Source organism: Protomyctophum parallelum (assembly GCF_964188405.1).
Source record: "Protomyctophum parallelum genome assembly, chromosome: 10".
NCBI lineage: Eukaryota > Metazoa > Chordata > Actinopteri > Myctophiformes > Myctophidae > Protomyctophum > Protomyctophum parallelum.
The window spans coordinates 29,896,166-29,912,727 of record NC_139704.1 but is presented as its reverse complement, the minus strand read 5'-3'; the positions used below and the strand labels follow the sequence as shown (position 1 = coordinate 29,912,727).

The window sequence follows — 16,562 nt, the reverse complement described above, 5'->3', positions numbered from 1 at the left end:
CGCCCCAGACAGGGCCCGGTGCCCGAGAGACCAGACCCCTGTGAGTCATCGGCACACACACGGGATCATAACCGTGTGTTCTCCTTGAGATATGTATTAATCACATTGTAGATTAAATCTGTACTTTACTCTCCACCTGTCCTTTCACTGGTGCTATTACCTTGTTCTGAACGCCCGCCCCCCCCCCCCCCCCCCACGGTCGTCCTAAAAAGTGTTCTATATTTTGCAGAGGATAGACTTATTTCATGTGCATCACACATTTCCTATACATTTTTTTATTCTTTTATTATATAATTTTTTTTAAGATATTTTTTTTTGCTTTTTCTGCCTTTATTGATTTGTTGATAGTAGACTGACAGGAAATGGGGAGAGAGATGGGGGGGGAAGACACGTGGCAAAGGCCGTCGGGATCGGGAGTCGAACCCGCGGCACGCCGTCAGGCTGGCTCAGCAGCCTGGGTGCCCAGACGGGTGAGCTAACCGTCAGGCTGGCTCAGCAGCCTGGGTGCCCAGACGGTTGAGCTACCCGTCAGGCTGGCTCAGCAGCCTGGGTGCCCAGACGGGTGAGCTACCCGTCAGGCTGGCTCAGCAGCCTGGGTGCCCAGACGGTTGAGCTAACCGTCAGGCTGGCTCAGCAGCCTGGGTGCCCAGACGGGTGAGCTAACCGTCAGGCTGGCTCAGCAGCCTGGGTGCCCAGACGGGTGAGCTAACCGTCAGGCTGGCTCAGCAGCCTGGGTGCCCAGACGGGTGAGCTAACCGTCAGGCTGGCTCAGCAGCCTAGGTGCCCAGACGGGTGAGATAACCGTCCGGGCCCATCCCTCCATTTTTGAGGGGTGCTAGCCCCTCCTATATTCAGCTATAGTGTAAGATCTTCGTCTTACACAAACATTAAATTCCCATTGACAGTGAATGGAGAATTTACTGTACGTCATATGTGGACGAGCAAAGCAGCATTTTTTCCCCACACAAAATCCTCATTGACAATGAATGGATCAATTGAACCCGGATCAATGAATCAATGAGCTTTACAAGCTCATTGATTGTAAAGAGGAAACTCACATAATGTTTTTTTGCCTGATTAGACTTTAGTTTGAGTATAAGGCCATGCACGTTGACACAGATCATAAACTGATGAAATGATAAACTTCACCGTGCGTGCGTGCGTGGTTGGGTGGGTGGGTAAACTTAGCAGAGCAGATAAAACCCATCCTAAAAAGCTCCTGGCAGCTGAATGAAGCCCAAAGGCTGTCTGTCATGGCATGACGTTCAAGCACTGGCTGGTCTTTGGGTCCATTGGCTTTGTGTTCATGTCCTGGTTTTCACAGCGCTTTCATCTCCCTCCCTGCCTCTCCCTGCCTCTCTCTCCCACCAGAGGAGAGGTGCCCGGGTAATTACTACTGACACACAGAGGAAGAGACAAATCTGAAACCTTCCAACGCTATAAACACAAATCAGTTCATGTACAATCCACTCTGTCTGTGCGTTCATCTGGCTCACTGTTGGATGACTTTTCGTTTGTCCTTGCTTAGCCCACTATATGCTGTTGAAAAGCTGGTCCAAAGGATCCCATGTGATTTGGGTATACAATGAAATGTGGCTATTCAATAAAGCACTGCGATGTCAGTATTATTATAGTTCGAATTCTAACATTTGCATATTAGGTTATAGAAGAGTCAAGGACAGTAGCTCGCTTTCTTCCCCGAATACTGAATATTATGTTTTATCCGTTATGCAAAGTCTTAGTGATAGAATTAAACATGAAAACATCACAATGAACTAGTGCACCTTTTGGATAAAAAAAAAAATACTATTTGGGGTATTTTATTATTCAGGTATTTCAATCATTTCCAAAATGTCCAAACTAGCAAACAATATCCCATCTTCAAGTTGATCAGCTATTTTCACTTATTTTATATTTGTCATATAGGGCTAATTAAGCTAAACATCAGAATGACATATAGGGCTAATTAAGCTAAACAACAGAATGTCATATAGGGCTAATTAAGCTAAACAGAATGTCCTATGCTTATAAACAACTAAGCACTGTTTTTTTTACTAAATTAACCCATTTGTACCACAAAGTAGTACAATATGTTACCACAAAATATAACTTGAACTAATACTTTGTTATGACATTTAACCGGTGCTCATGGCTCCATACTAGTGTATTTTCTGTATTCTGTTAATGTGGGGAAAGCTTTTGCTGAAAATTGCCTATCAACAAGCTCACAACGCTGGATGCTGGGGTTTAAGTGGTTAAGCTACTTTGTGGTAGAAATGTCCAGTGTGCAGTCCACCTTAATTGTAATTTGTGGTCCTGTAACCATTGGGTTACTTTTCACTAGTTTGCCGTAACATTCCAGCCACTGGTAATGTGTGGTATTTTGTGGCGGTATATTCTTGGTAACATTTAGGATACTTGGGCGGTAGGTGAATAAACTGTGTCAAATCAAGGAATTATTCTCAATCACAAAATGATCTTGCAGGGCATGTGGACATTGACCGGGAAACTCTCCTTAAGATTAACAGTGGGTCGGGACGCTGGACCCATTTGTGAGTCACGCATAATAAAACATAATAACTGTATACGTTTTAAAACAAACATAAAACCTAAAAACTAATCTAAGAAAATAGAAAGAAAATGTCTACTCTCTGTTTTGGATCTCGATCAACGTGAAAAGTTTGTGTACTAAAGGATATGATGGAATATCTGTATTGAAATGATCTGTTTATATTAAAGGTCTCATGTCATGAGACCTTTAAATAACAATAGTGCAGTTGTACATTGTTGAGCTCCATCACCTGTCATTGATAAAGACACACATTGCGTGCACATTGCCATGCAAACGGGGTGCGTGCCATGTTTCTCCCCAGGGCATCACGTTCACATTGTCTAATTTCCTTGTTTCCATTTGTTGTTTTATTGTTTTGCCTCAACCCGACTCGGACTGCGCTTGAAGACCTATAATCCATCATAACATCACAGTTGCATCACCTCACATGTCTGGGCACAGAATCAACACAACAGCTGGCCTGTCAGACCGTGCTGTTATCATGAAATAAAAGGCCTGTTCTAGAACTCGTACGCCCACATTGCTTAGGCTTTCTATATTGAAAATCACCTTCTTTTTTTCAGTGAAGTATCACAAAGTAGGCTTTAACTACTTACTATACTACTGTATAACAAGTGTATAGTTGAGCAGAATCCTCGATTCCTCATTAGTGTATACTAGGGCCCCCAACTGTTTTCATTCTACACTAAGGGCTATATCTTGCTCTACAAGTTATATCTATCTATAGCTATATCTCGATCTACAAGTCTCGCAATGTCTCGATGTAGATCGGCTAGTTGAACTATTTTAAAATGTTTTTACGAAATAGTAAAAAACGGCAAATACGTTTAGAGATAAGGGCTAAGGATGGCGCAAGATGGAGCCCTTAAATATCTTTGGCGAAAACAGTAGACCTACAAGCTTTGTGTCCCATGCAGCACGACACACTGTGAGCTTGTAGATCTGCTATTTCTCAGAATGTTCAGCCCCATAGGGACACTAGAGCGGTCCTAACGTGTCTTTAGAAGCCTCCAGGCTCCAGATCCTCCGCTGATACTCTAGAATGAACTGTTGAACTCCCAGATGAGGCCTGTCGCCTGACTAGTTGTCCTATTAGGGGTCAACGTAGGTGAGGTCACCATCGTGCCCCTGTCCTTCAGAGCGATGAGTCATGACTGAGGCAATTTGTGGACACTGAGTTCCCCCGATTCGGGGGGTGGGGGAGTTGGCAGCGAGTTGACAAGCGTCATGATGGCTGCTTGGCCCGTAGACGGTGTACGGAAGCTGTCAACCGAAACCGACCAAATGTAATGTCATCTGTGGTAAACTGCCAGCCCACACAAAATGAGAAAAATACACTGTAACTCAGGGAGTTTCTGACTGGCCTGTCAGCTGTCGTGTACAGTCTGCACAGGCTGCACACACATACACACACACACACACACACACACAGTCGCTCACACCCATAACCACATTTCCTATGCTATTTACTAAACCCTATAGCGTAGACTCCTCATAAAAGAACACCAAGAAATTGGAACAAAATAACATAATACAACAATGAAAATTGTTTCTTATATTATGGTAAAAAAGGCCTATCCTTGTAACCTTTTTATTGTGTTAAAACAATGACTATATGTTTGTGTATTATGCAGAATTAACAATTGGTTTTGTCGTATTATTATTAAGATCGACATCCTGCGTCCCCCCTATTTTGGGCAGGTCACGCAGCAGGTGAAAATGTTAACAATGTTGTCAAATTTAACGCTAACACAATAGCAGCGTTAAAACATTCCTTACTATCACTTCTCTTGTTCTCAATTAATAATGATTATATAAATAATGAATAATGTGCAGGTCTGAATATTGGGAAACATTCCAGACATTCCATTAACCTACAGTGTGAGTTACTTGTTAAATGACAGATCTTGGTCCAGTCAACCCAACCCTAAAACCCCCAGATACAGTGTATTAATAACAGACTCTCATCGTGGGCTGGTCTTGGCCACAGCTACTGCATCTGTTCCACAGATCTCATTAAACCAGCACATATCCAGACTTGGACACTGCTGACAATTTATTTATGTGGATGGAACAATGGTTGAGTGGCTGGATTGACAAACCACACTGTAAAAACAGCCATATATGTTAACACGTATCTTTGTACTTTAAGCCTGCATTGAATCTTAAAATTCTATTTTATTTAAGACAAGTGGAAAAAAACTACCAGGGTTGTGTCTTTTTGAAAGGCACTCAACAGTTTTTGCAAATCCATTACTTTGAATCTAATAGAGTGATTTTCTTTATTTCATCAACAAGTGGATCTTGAAAATTACAACATGGCTCTGCAGGACTATAGCAGTGGTGGAAAAAAGTATTCAATTTTTTTACTTAAGTAAAAGTATCAATGCAATGTAGAAACAGTAAAAGTGCAAAAGTATCAGTATCAAAATATACTTAAAGTACGGAAATACTCATTATGCAGAATGTCCCATTTCACACGTTTTCAAATGTATAAAAAATATCATAGCTTTTGAAAATAGCTGATCTACAAGATGTAGATCAGCTATTTTACAATGGTCAAAATGTAGGGCTTAAACGTGGGTAATGTATTGTAATAATAATCCAAATCTACAAAGTAGCTAGTAACTAAAGTTTTCAAATGATTGTAGTGGAGTAAAAGTATATTTTCCTCCGAGTGGAGTAGTACTGAAAATTGAAAATACTCTACTAAAGTAAAATTCCTCAAAATTGTACTGTAGGTACAGTACTTGAGGAAATGTACTTTAACAGTTACTTTAACCCACTGATTGCAGTCTAAAAGAGGTCAGACTGTCAGGACTCTGTGTCTGCTGTCTGTGTCCGAAGCTAATATCGCAAACTGTTGTACTGTTCAGCATCACATTTCTTGTGAATAAATGGTAAATGGTGCATTTATATAGCGCCTTTATCCAAGGCACTTTACATAGATTGTGCATTACATTCACCCATTTACACACACATTCATACACAGAGCATCGGGAGCAATTTGGGGTTCAGTGTCTTGCTCAAGGACACTTTGACATGTAAACAGGAGGAGCCGGGATTCGAACCGCCGACCCATGGATCATTGGACGACCTGCTCTACCTCTTGAGCCACAGTCACCCTCCGCGACTTGCACACTTAGCTGCCAGTAGGTCACAGAAGTATCTCCACTAGTATATCTTTTCATGTCTGGACAAAAACAAGACTTGATGCCGGCCCTTGTGTAATATTTGTGTCAATGTACATGGACAGCTGAGCTGAGAGGATGGACAAGATATATGCCACCAGTGGCCTGGAGTGTGAGATAAAAAAGCGGAAGGGTGCCGCAGGGTGCACAGACAAACAAATACACAGCATCTTGTGTAATGGAATTAGAATGTCCTCACTCTCCATGACAAACATGGTCTCCTGGGACTAGGACGTGATTATCTTCTAGGAATGGAGAGACGGACTGAATGATTAGCAACAAGGAGATCTCTCCATGCATCAGCTTAGGAGTAATTCAGACTGCTGTGATTTTTCTCCGCTTAATTTATGCGCTATTGTACAATGAAGACAGTTACTGAAAACAGCCGATATGTAAACTGTAAGCTCACAACGCGCCACATCCACGAGATACGTTTGTAGATCTTTGCTGAGGGCAAACACCGACACCGAGAGGGTGGTGAATAAATGATAAAAGAAAATGTCATGAGATACTATATATATAGTATATTATTCATATACTATATATATATATATATATATATAGTATTCTGTAGAAGCAAGTTGTATCCAACAAGCCCCTACTTCAAGTCGGCTTTAGATTCATGATTTAAGAGGGTTTATTTGTCACTAACTCTTACAGTTCATGTGCAGTCAAATGTAGGACATATGGTCCTCAGACTGAAGTTTCTGAACCTTTTTTGGGTATATAAAAACTTAACCAGATAACTAAGTAATGCCTAATACAAGCAGCAATAACAAGTCATAAAGTGAAGAGTGTATCAAGTTTGTAAAGTGTGTAAAGTGTGCATCAAGAGTCTAAAATATTTGTGTGCAAAAACAGTATCAATATATACGATTTAGTTTGGAACTTCGTGTGCACACACACACACACACACACACACACACACAAACACTTTAATGTGAATTTCGAATCCACAAATTACAATTAATTTAGCAGGGAAACAAATGTAACAGGGTTGGAGTTCATGGGTCCCTAAGGCCCTGTACACAGATATCAGACATGCTCTGTGCTGTCCGTCACGTGGTTTGACCAAACAGATTGCCCCCCATCACACACAACTGTTTGGTCAAACCATGTGACTTCCATTGGAAAAGCATTGAGGCGTCCATGAAACACGGACAGCACAGAGCATGTTCGTCTGATGTCTGTGTACAGGGCCTTAGGATACACACAGACAAAATGCCAGAGCAATATTTGGCAAGTTGTTTGGCTTTCCTCTTTGTCATATGAGTCAGATATTGTTAGGCCACACGTGGTCAGTTTATGTACATGGCCCAGGCTTCCAAATATCAGTATTATATGTAGAATCTACATCATTCTGTACCCAAAGTTTGATTCTAAGTAATGGTTGATACTTAATAATAATATAATTACAATATATATGATAATGCCTGGTCAAAGACACAGCTCACCTCCAGAATGAGGACCTCCTTGTGACTGTTAGTTCTTGTTAGATGTGTGAGAGTAGTGACCACTACTGCACGCACACGTGCACGCGAGCACGCACGACCCAAAAAGTAACAAAAAATTTAGCTCTGGAGGCTTCTGCCCGGACAGGCTGTTGGCCGGGCCGGGAGGCCTGCATGGCGTTGTGCTGTCATGCTGTTTATCTGCCCGAATCTTCTCCAATAAACACTTCACCCTGACTGGATATGAATAGTTTCCATAATAACTGTCAGGAAATCCAGGATCCAGACACACACACACACACACACCGAGGGGTTTAGCACACTTGTGTTTTCAATTTGATTTCAGGCGAAGATGACAAAGACCGTGGTGAACATCATGAGGACGAGGAAGATCTTGCACATGAGCCAGCGGTTGGATGTGACCGACTGGAAGTATTTCAGAATCTCCTTGTGTCCTGCGTCCACGTTCAGCTGGGTGTCCTCCACGTTGGCGTCAAGTCTTATGAGGGTCTCCTCTTGCTCCGCGACAATATGGGCCAGCTGCTGGAATATGGCCCCCAGTTCCACCACGGTGCTCTCGAGGTTCTGCGTCTCGATGGTGTCTAAACGGCTCTTGATGTCCGAGTCCTGCTTGTGGACGAGCTGGAGCTGCATCTGCATCGGGCCGCCGTAGGACGACTCCATGTCGACCGTGACGTGTCCCGCGGCCTTGCTCTCGTCTTGCATCAACAACAGCGGGCATTTGGCGTCGAGAGAGTTGGAGACGGGAGGCTGGCTCCACGAGATGGAGGGATCCGAGGCCGCCGTGGAATTCAAGTGCTCTCTCCTGCTGCGCAACTGCTTCAAGTTCTCCATTCTGACGTCGCGGACGGTCTTGAAATCGCTGGTCATCGAGGCCAGTTTGGACTGTAACGAGAGCACAATGGCGCTGGAGTGGGTCTGCACGTGTCTACCGTCCAGGGCGACGCGCGACCTCACCAGGTCCTGTAGCTGGGCGATCTGTTTGTTTAGACTGCTGATGTCTTGTGCGATGATGTATGTCAGTGTCTCAAACTCCCCACCCTTGTCGTCAAATAGAGACGTCGCCTTGTCATCGAACAGAGCCTTTCTCTCTGCCAGAATGGTGAGCTTCTCCAATTTGAGAAATGTATTGCTCAAATCTTCACCGATTCTCTTAGACGTGACTGTGAACTCACTGTATTGCCTGTGGGAGCCGAGTAGTGCTGGTGTACTGGGCTGTAAATGGGTTGTCCCGTTCTGTCTAGCCTGAAGAGAGTTACAGGCCGACTGGAACTCAATCATCCGGTCGCGACAGGTCATCATGATGGGGCTGAAATGTAAAATCAACTCGAGAGAAAGGGGGGGTAGGACCAGTACCGTCCGTAGGGCATCAGGCGAGAACTTGGGATAGTTTAAGTGACAGGCCACGAGAGTCGAGGTACGCGTGAATGACCCTAATGCGTTCAGAGAGGGTGGCTGTCAAAGAGACGTGTAAAAATAAAGAAGAATCTGAGGCTGCGACTCTTTATCTATTGTGACAGGGATGCTCTTGTGATGTCACAATGACTCAGCCGTATCCGTAATACGGAGTCCATTATAACGTAGCTTCCAGTATTGTGTGTAGCAACAATGGTGCTCATAACTGCATGAAAGTCTTTTTAAAACCCATTTTGGGCGGGAACCCCTTTTGGTGTTAGCATTATGTTATGCTTTAGCTATTGAAAAATAGCAGATCTACAAGCTCATAGCGCGCCACCGAGTGGCGCGCTACGAGCTTGTAGGTCTGCTATTTTTGAAAAATCGACTGACATAGAAACATAGTTTTTTCAGAAAACTGTCAGGATGTAGAAGACATTTTTTGAATCTGATCTCGGGTCAAAATGGGTTAACAGCCGCCCCCAGACTTCTTGTTTGGGTGATCGGTTCTTATACTTATGCAATAAACAATATGCGTTGTCAGAGTAACTCGCTGTCTGTCTGTGTACTTTGAATGTCCATATATGGAGATGTCTGTATCTGTCTGTCTGTAGCCCCTTTATGCCCATATATAGAGATTTCTGTATCGTCTGTCTGTGTCACATTTATGCCCATATATGGGGTTCCGCGTCAGCCTGTCAGGCATGCCCAAAGAATGCTATCTGTCTGTCCCCTATATATGCCCATACAACAACAGCAGACCCTACTAGAGGTTTGGGCTGCTATGTGTCCCTCACACCTACGTCAGTCCACAGATCAGACTGATACACCCTTATATGGAGTCAGTGCTTGTCCACAGTTTATGCCCATATATGGAGATCCCCGATGTCATCAGTATAAGCCCGGAATGCCCATATATGGGAATGAACCCTAATATGCCCATATATGGTGATCCTTCATGTCATTAGTATAAGCCCTGAATGCCCATATATGGGAATGTCCCCTAATATGCCCATATATGATCCTTCATGTCATCAGTATAAGCCCTGAATGCCCATATATGGGAATGAACCCTAATATGCCCATATATGGTGATCCTTCTTGTCATTAGTATAAGCCCCGAATGCCCATATATGTGAATGTGCCCTAATATGCCCATATGTTGATCCTTCATGTCATCAGTATAAGCCCTGAATGCCCATATATGGGAATGTGCCCTAATATGCCCATATGTTGATCCTTCATGTCATCAGTATAAGCCCTGAAGGCCCATATATGGGAATGTGCCCTAATATGCCCATATGTTGATCCTTCATGTCATCAGTATAAGCCCATAGCATACTGTATCGTTGCTGTTCGGGAGGACACCTCATGGTTTTCCTGAAAAATGAACATTTTGGAGTTATGAGGTTTCCTCCCGACAGCAGAGGTATATGGGTACATAAGTACTGGTGTAACTAAGTACACTTCCTTTACTCAAGGACTGTACTTGACTGTATTATGCTTTATTGAGCAATGCAGCCGCTCCTATATGCACAGCATTGTATTGCATGTATGTCCGTTGTGTTTCGTTTACATTTACAGCCCAGTAATGTGATTTTATTTCTACTGCATCTTAACACACACCCCGTGTGTACGGTGTGCATTACGGTGTGTGAACGCAGCGTTCACACGGCCAGAGAAGCTGGCGGTGTGAACTAACTAACTAACTTCTAGCTTCCTTGGGAAATTAAACATTGTACTTTGCCTTAGTTACAAGTTTTTTTGTATATTTAGAGGACTACAAAACATAACTTACATAACATAACACGCTGTAAAAAGCTTAGTATGGAAATTCCTCTTCCCTCTGTGTAATGCCACACTTTTTGCAACCGTTCCTATAGGGTCCCTGTTATGACTCGGTGTGGTGTGACCCAAATGCACAACAGGGAGGCAAAGCAGAGTAAAGCACACCTGGGCGGATGTTTATTCACAAACAGGGGGGGGGGGGGGTCCATGGGCTGCTCCACAGAGCTCGGGTCCCGGAAACACTGGAGAGGAGAAGGGAAGGTGAGTCAAAGGCATGTCCACAGAGCAGAGAATAAGCACAGTAATGGTGTGACGTTTAACTGTCTAAGTCTAAATACTGAGGGCCTAATATGTCCGGCTGTCTAACTTTACCAACCGTAGACTGGGGAAGAACTGGCGCCAAGCTGCAGACCGGCCTGGCCCTTGTAGGCTCATCAGGTGATTGCAGACGACATCCAGGTGGGGAGATTGTAACAGGGATTGTAACAGGTGCTGTGGAGTGCTCCGGAGCCCCCTGGTGGCGCTGAAGTGCCCAGAACACCCCCAGCACAAGGATGTGGAGGTGATGGAGAGCGAACCGTAACAGTCCCTATAGGATAGAACGGTGCTGGGTGTTCTTTTTTTTTTTGAAGGTAATCTCTCATGAACAGATTCTGAGCTGCGCTACTGAATCTGTCGGCGGGGCATTGGGGATTGACTCCCCGCCGGAAGAGGAGGGGCTAAGGGTGTAGTCAGGTACAGGCTGTTGACTCCGTCAAATTCAAAGGAAAAGAGCCGTTCTTTCCTTTATTTTTTGACAATGGGTTCTCAGATTGGGCTTGAGGGTGGACCAAACAGGCCAACATCCTGTTCTATTGGGCCGTGTCCAGCAGAGGGCACTGTTCCTTTTTTCACCTATGGGTTTCCAGATTGTTTGGAGGTAATCGGTTGAACCAAACACAAATATCAGCCAAAACAAAAAAAAGAATAAAAGAAAGAAACTAAAACAAACGGGGGAAAAACAAAGCAATTCTGGTCACAATGATCTCTCCTACCAGCTGATGACAAGTTTCTTGTCAGCAGATGTCTATTCAGCAGCGTATTACAAGCCCAAGCTGGCTGACATGCACCTTGTATTGACCCCATGCTGGGACTAAGCAGAGCATTTTATTGAGTGCTGCAACCACTCCATTACGGAGTCCCTGCCTGGGGTCCGTCTCTCCGAGTTAGAAAATCCCCCACACAGTTATTTCTCGACCGTTGCGGACGTGGAGCGGCTCGCCAGAACCGGGCTGGCACCCTGGGCGCGTTCCTGTCGATATGGAAGTTCCGGGGGACCCCCACATGGAGTTGCACCACTCACGTCACACGGGTGTGATTTATTTTCCCTCGATGGGCCCCAGTCAAAAAATACACTTGGCGGCCGCCAGGTTTCGTCAAAAGTAACTTGCCACCGGGCCTAAAAACCTTTCTAGGGGAAACTCTGCCATCTTCTGCTGCTTTCCTCTTTTTGCTCTGGTGGTTCTCTGCGAGCCAGGGTGGCAGAAGGCGGGGCTTTGTATTCCATGGTTTCTCGTTTGAATAATCTCTCCTGATCGATCCAGAATCAAGCTTCACCCCCACAGCTGGTGTTCCGTTCTTATAGTACCAGTGAGGCAGATGCCGGGACTTTGTGTCTTCGGGTTTCTCGTTTGGCCTTGCCACTGTGGGATCGTTTTTCCCGATTGATCCAGAATTCCGTGACGTCATCACTTGTTTCAACTGACCGATCTGTTTCCGCCAGTCCCGTCGCGTGCTTGGGTCCTCCTCCACCTGTGTATCCTCACTCATGTAGTAGTTATAGTCAAATTTTTCCTTTGACTTTGCCGTTAAATCGCTCTTCCACCAAGAACCAGTGGGTGGAAGCCGGGGCTTTGTGCTCAGTGTTTTTCCCGTTGACCTTGCCGTTAGACGGCTGACCCACCCGGGGGATGGTGGGCGGGGCTTTGTGTTCTGTGTTTTCTCCTTTGACCACGCGGCTATACGGCTATCCCACGGGTCCGGTAATTTCGTTAAAGGGCGGGGCTTTGTGTTCTGTGTTTTCTCCGTTGACCATGTCCCTATCTGGCTATCCCACCGGGGTTTCGTGTTCGGTGTTCTCTCCTCCTTTGACCATGGCGCTATACGGCTTTCCGTACCCTCCTGTCTCAACCGTGCCAGTTCTTCACTTGAGCCTAGCTGCGCGTGCATCTCGGACTCTGCCGTCATCAGTCTGTGAGCCTCCTGGACCCTCATCGCTATGTAGTGGCGAGACCCTTGGTTCTTGACTCTCTCATCGTCGTGGCTGCTGGCCTGTGAGAACATGAGGTCATGATCAGAGATGCCAAATATCTCCATGGAGTGGAGGTGCTTGATGTGTCTGTCCAGCTCGGGGTCTGTCCTACGGTGCCTGGAGTGGAGGGACTGCAGCAGCTGCTGGGTTTCGGAGGAGCGCGTCTCCTCCAGGACGAGGAGGTCCCGCAGCTCCTGCTTGCTGAAGTACCTGAAAGGGTTCTTCTTGTCGCCGGTCGTCTGTCTGCTCAATGAGTCTTTGAACACCTGCCGTCTGTAGATTTTCTCTTCCACGCTGCCACAGGTGATGAGCCGGTAGATCACGACGTTCTCGGTTTGTCCAATGCGGTACACGCGGTCCACTGCCTGAGCATCGACCGCGGGGTTCCAGCTGGGGTCAAAGATCACCACGCGGTCGGCGGCGGTCAGGGTGATGCCGACACCACCCACTTGGGTTGTCAGGAGGAATACGGAGTAGCGTCCGTCCTCCTGGAACAAGGAGATGAGACGCTCCCTCTCAGCAGTGTTGGTGATTGTGCCGTCAAGCCTCAAGACCTTGAAGCCCCTATTGCCAAGGACTCGCTGTAGGATGTCCAGGACCTTACGGAAGCGTGCAAAGATAAGGGTGCGGTGACCTTCTTTCCTGAGTTGCTCAAGGAGCTTGACGAGAAACACCATCTTCCCGGACTCTGATATCAGTGTTTCATCTGGTATGTTATCAATTCTGCTTGCAGAACACTCATCGTCGTCGCTTTCTTGTTCGCCATCAGACGTTTGCTCCATCAGGCCCAGTTGACTGACGGCCGTGGCAGAGAGCAACCTCGGGTGGTCGCACATCTTCTTCAGGACACAGAGTTCAGCGAGAGGCGACCTGGTGGTGTTCAGCAGCTGTTTGATGTGGTCCAGTGACAGGAACTGACGGTAGATGTCTTCCTGAACAGCGCTCAGATACGTCCACACGATCAGGTCGTTCTTCCTAGTCAACGATGGCATGACTGACAAACGTGACAAACGTTGTTCCCCATGTGTTTCTTTAATCTTCATCTGGACCTCCGCTTTGGTCCTCCTGAGGAAGTATGGTTTGATGATGGTTTTCAGGTCTTCGGATATCCTGAATCCCAGGGCTTTCTCTTCTGGAGTGGCATCCTTTTCTCTACCCCGCATAATGGGATTAACATACTCGGTCTTGAAGGTTCTATACGTGCCGAGGAGAGTGCCCTGGAGAGCAAAGTCAAACAGAGACCACATCTCTTGCAGGTTGTTTTGCATAGGGGTTCCTGAGAGGAGAATGCGGTTCTCTGCTGGAACAGCATATGCACCTTTGGCGGTTTTTGTTGATGGGGTCTTTATCTTGTGTGCCTCATCCAGGATTATGTAATCCCACTTGAACCTTTGGCCATTGTAAGATGCCAGCAGGTTCCAGTTGTTCATAAGCATATGATATGTTGTGAGCACCACACCCCCTTTTTTCTGAACCTTCTCCAAATTCCTGATTCGCTCCGCTTTGCTGTCGCCATGGAACTCCTTCACCCTAATCCCGGGGGTCCACTTGGCGAACTCCTTGGTCCAGGTGGTGATGACGGACATTGGCATCACGATGAGAGTGTGCTTGACTAGGTCTGCATTGTACATACCGGACAGGAAGGCGATGACCTGGATGGTTTTGCCGAGGCCCATGTCGTCGGCCAGAATGCCACCGCTGTGCCCGCCTCGGTGCAGACCGTACAGGAAGGCTGCTCCGTCTCTCTGGTGGTCATACAGTTTGTCATGCAGCTCTCTGAACAGTGGTAGGCCACTGAGGCTAACAAAATCTTGACTCTCGGAATTGTCCTCTGCCACCACGTACTCGCTTTTCTCCAGTGCTTTGGACATATCTTCTCCCTGTCCGGTAGAGTCTTTCACATGCTCCTCGAGGTCGTTGGTTGTGCGTCTCCTTTTCACCATTACAGGATGTGCCTCTCCTGCCCACCTGCGAGGATAGGGTTCTCTGTGTTCTATTATTGAAATCATAATGTATTATGTACTAACCCTCTTGCATACAGTAGTGACCGACACTCTTGTTGTACATAGGCTATGCCAAGGCACCGCACATGCAAACAAGCTCCTACAAGACACCACCGATATACGCAGAAGATATATTGAAGCAACGGTGCATTCCAGGGCTTTTATATGTCTGCATTATGTTGCTATGACAATGTGACATCAGCACGTGTCAGCGCCTCATGGGATCAGTGACATCACGTCCGGTGTACTCTTTGGCCTGCAGAGTACACCGACGTGATGTCACTGATCACATGACCCAAAGTTCTACGAGAAGGTAACGGGCCGGCTGCAGCTTGCAGGAAGTGGAAGGTGCCTGCAGGGTTTCCCTGCAGGACAACCTCCCTACTTCTCCCAGTGGCAGCCTTCGGAACTGCATGTCGGTCCCATGACCGCAACTTTCAAATGAAAGTAGGCCTACAGGTCAATACAAAAACTGCTTCTTGAGGATAGAACCAGAAAAAGCACAACATAAGGGTCCTCCATTTTCAATTAATCAGAATTTCTGCAAACTACAGTATAAAGTGTCACCAGGCCTTTTATCGACTCTGACAATCTATTGAGATGTTTATGCACCATAAATGCCTTAAAGTCCCAGTTCACACGTCCAAACTTTTCTTACCCCCAAAACGTCTATAAAGGCGTTTTATAGAACCTCAAGCTATGCTCTATTCTTTGCCCTCATTTTCAATGCCAGAATCTATTAATTATGCCAAATTGCCAATATGCCACGACTGTAGAAACAACCCTCACATGAATAAGAAAATATGCCACGCCCCTGAGTTTACTTCATGATAATGACGTAAACTTCGATATATGAAGTTTACGAAATAATATAATGAACAAGCAAACGAGTAAATAAAATAACTAAACTGGATTTCATTGAACTACTAAAAGGAGCACTACCACCTATTTTCAACCATTGGTTCTCAGAAATCATCATAAGATGGCAAAAAAGATCCCTCTGCTATGTTTAACAAGCCTGCTTTGGGTTACAACTTAAGATAATAGAGACTATAGCCTTTCCCTTCCTGAAAGTTAGCTTGCTGAAATAGAAGCCATTGTTGGGGCATTAATACAAATCACACCTGTGTGAACTGAGCGGTGGAACTATACTGTAATTGTTACTGTGCTGTACTGAACTCATGTACTACTAGTACTTGTACTGTACTGTGTTCTGTACTATACTTTGTACTGTACTCTGTAGTGTATACTGTACTCATGCTTTACAGTACTTGTACTGTAATCGTACTGTACTCAGTCATAGTCATACTGTACTGTACTCAGTGACAATATTTGAGATTGAGACTAGAGAGCAACTGCAGTACACTGCACGTAGGGTTGGCTGTATAGCCAGAATGGTCACGTAGGGTAGGCTATATAGCCAGAATGGTCACGTAGGGTAGGCTATATAGCCAGAATGGTCACGTAGGGTTGGCTGTATAGCCAGAATGGTCACGTAGGGTAGGCTATATAGCCAGAACGGTCACGTAGGGTTGGCTGTATAGCCAGAATGGTCACGTAGGGTAGGCTATATAGCCAGAATGGTCACGTAGGGTAGGCTATATAGCCAGAATGGTCACGTAGGGTAGGCTATATAGCCAGAATGGTCACGTAGGGTAGGCTATATAGCCAGAATGGTCACGTACAGTAGGCTCTCTTATATATATAATAATATAATATAATATAATATAATATAATATATAAATATTGTATATGTATGTATGTGTATATATATATTATTTTTAAGAGTAAAGAGAGCCTACTGTCAGCTGTCCAGCAGTCCAAATATTATTAAATTAAATTAAATTTCAG

The 16,562-nt window shown here is 45.3% G+C and overlaps 2 protein-coding genes across 2 annotated transcripts; both read right to left on the bottom strand.

Annotated features, from left to right (window-relative positions):
• Positions 1-7,556: 7,556 nt before the first annotated feature.
• LOC310865782 (syntaxin-5-like) lies at positions 7,557-8,534 on the bottom strand (the record flags this gene model as incomplete). The annotated part of the gene is made up of 1 exon (XM_083774991.1): positions 7,557-8,534. The coding sequence occupies one exon, from the start codon at positions 8,532-8,534 to the stop codon at positions 7,557-7,559; it is 978 nt and encodes a 325-aa protein (XP_083631117.1).
• A 3,706-nt stretch (positions 8,535-12,240) lies between these two features.
• On the bottom strand, positions 12,241-14,498 carry LOC310865781 (DNA excision repair protein ERCC-6-like; the record flags this gene model as incomplete). The annotated part of the gene is made up of 2 exons (XM_083774990.1): positions 12,575-14,498; positions 12,241-12,401 (listed from the first exon to the last, which is right to left on the bottom strand). Exons 1-2 carry the CDS (start codon positions 14,382-14,384, stop codon positions 12,241-12,243), a joined length of 1,971 nt encoding a protein of 656 aa, XP_083631116.1. The 5' UTR covers positions 14,385-14,498.
• Between the last annotated feature and the right edge of the window lie 2,064 nt (positions 14,499-16,562).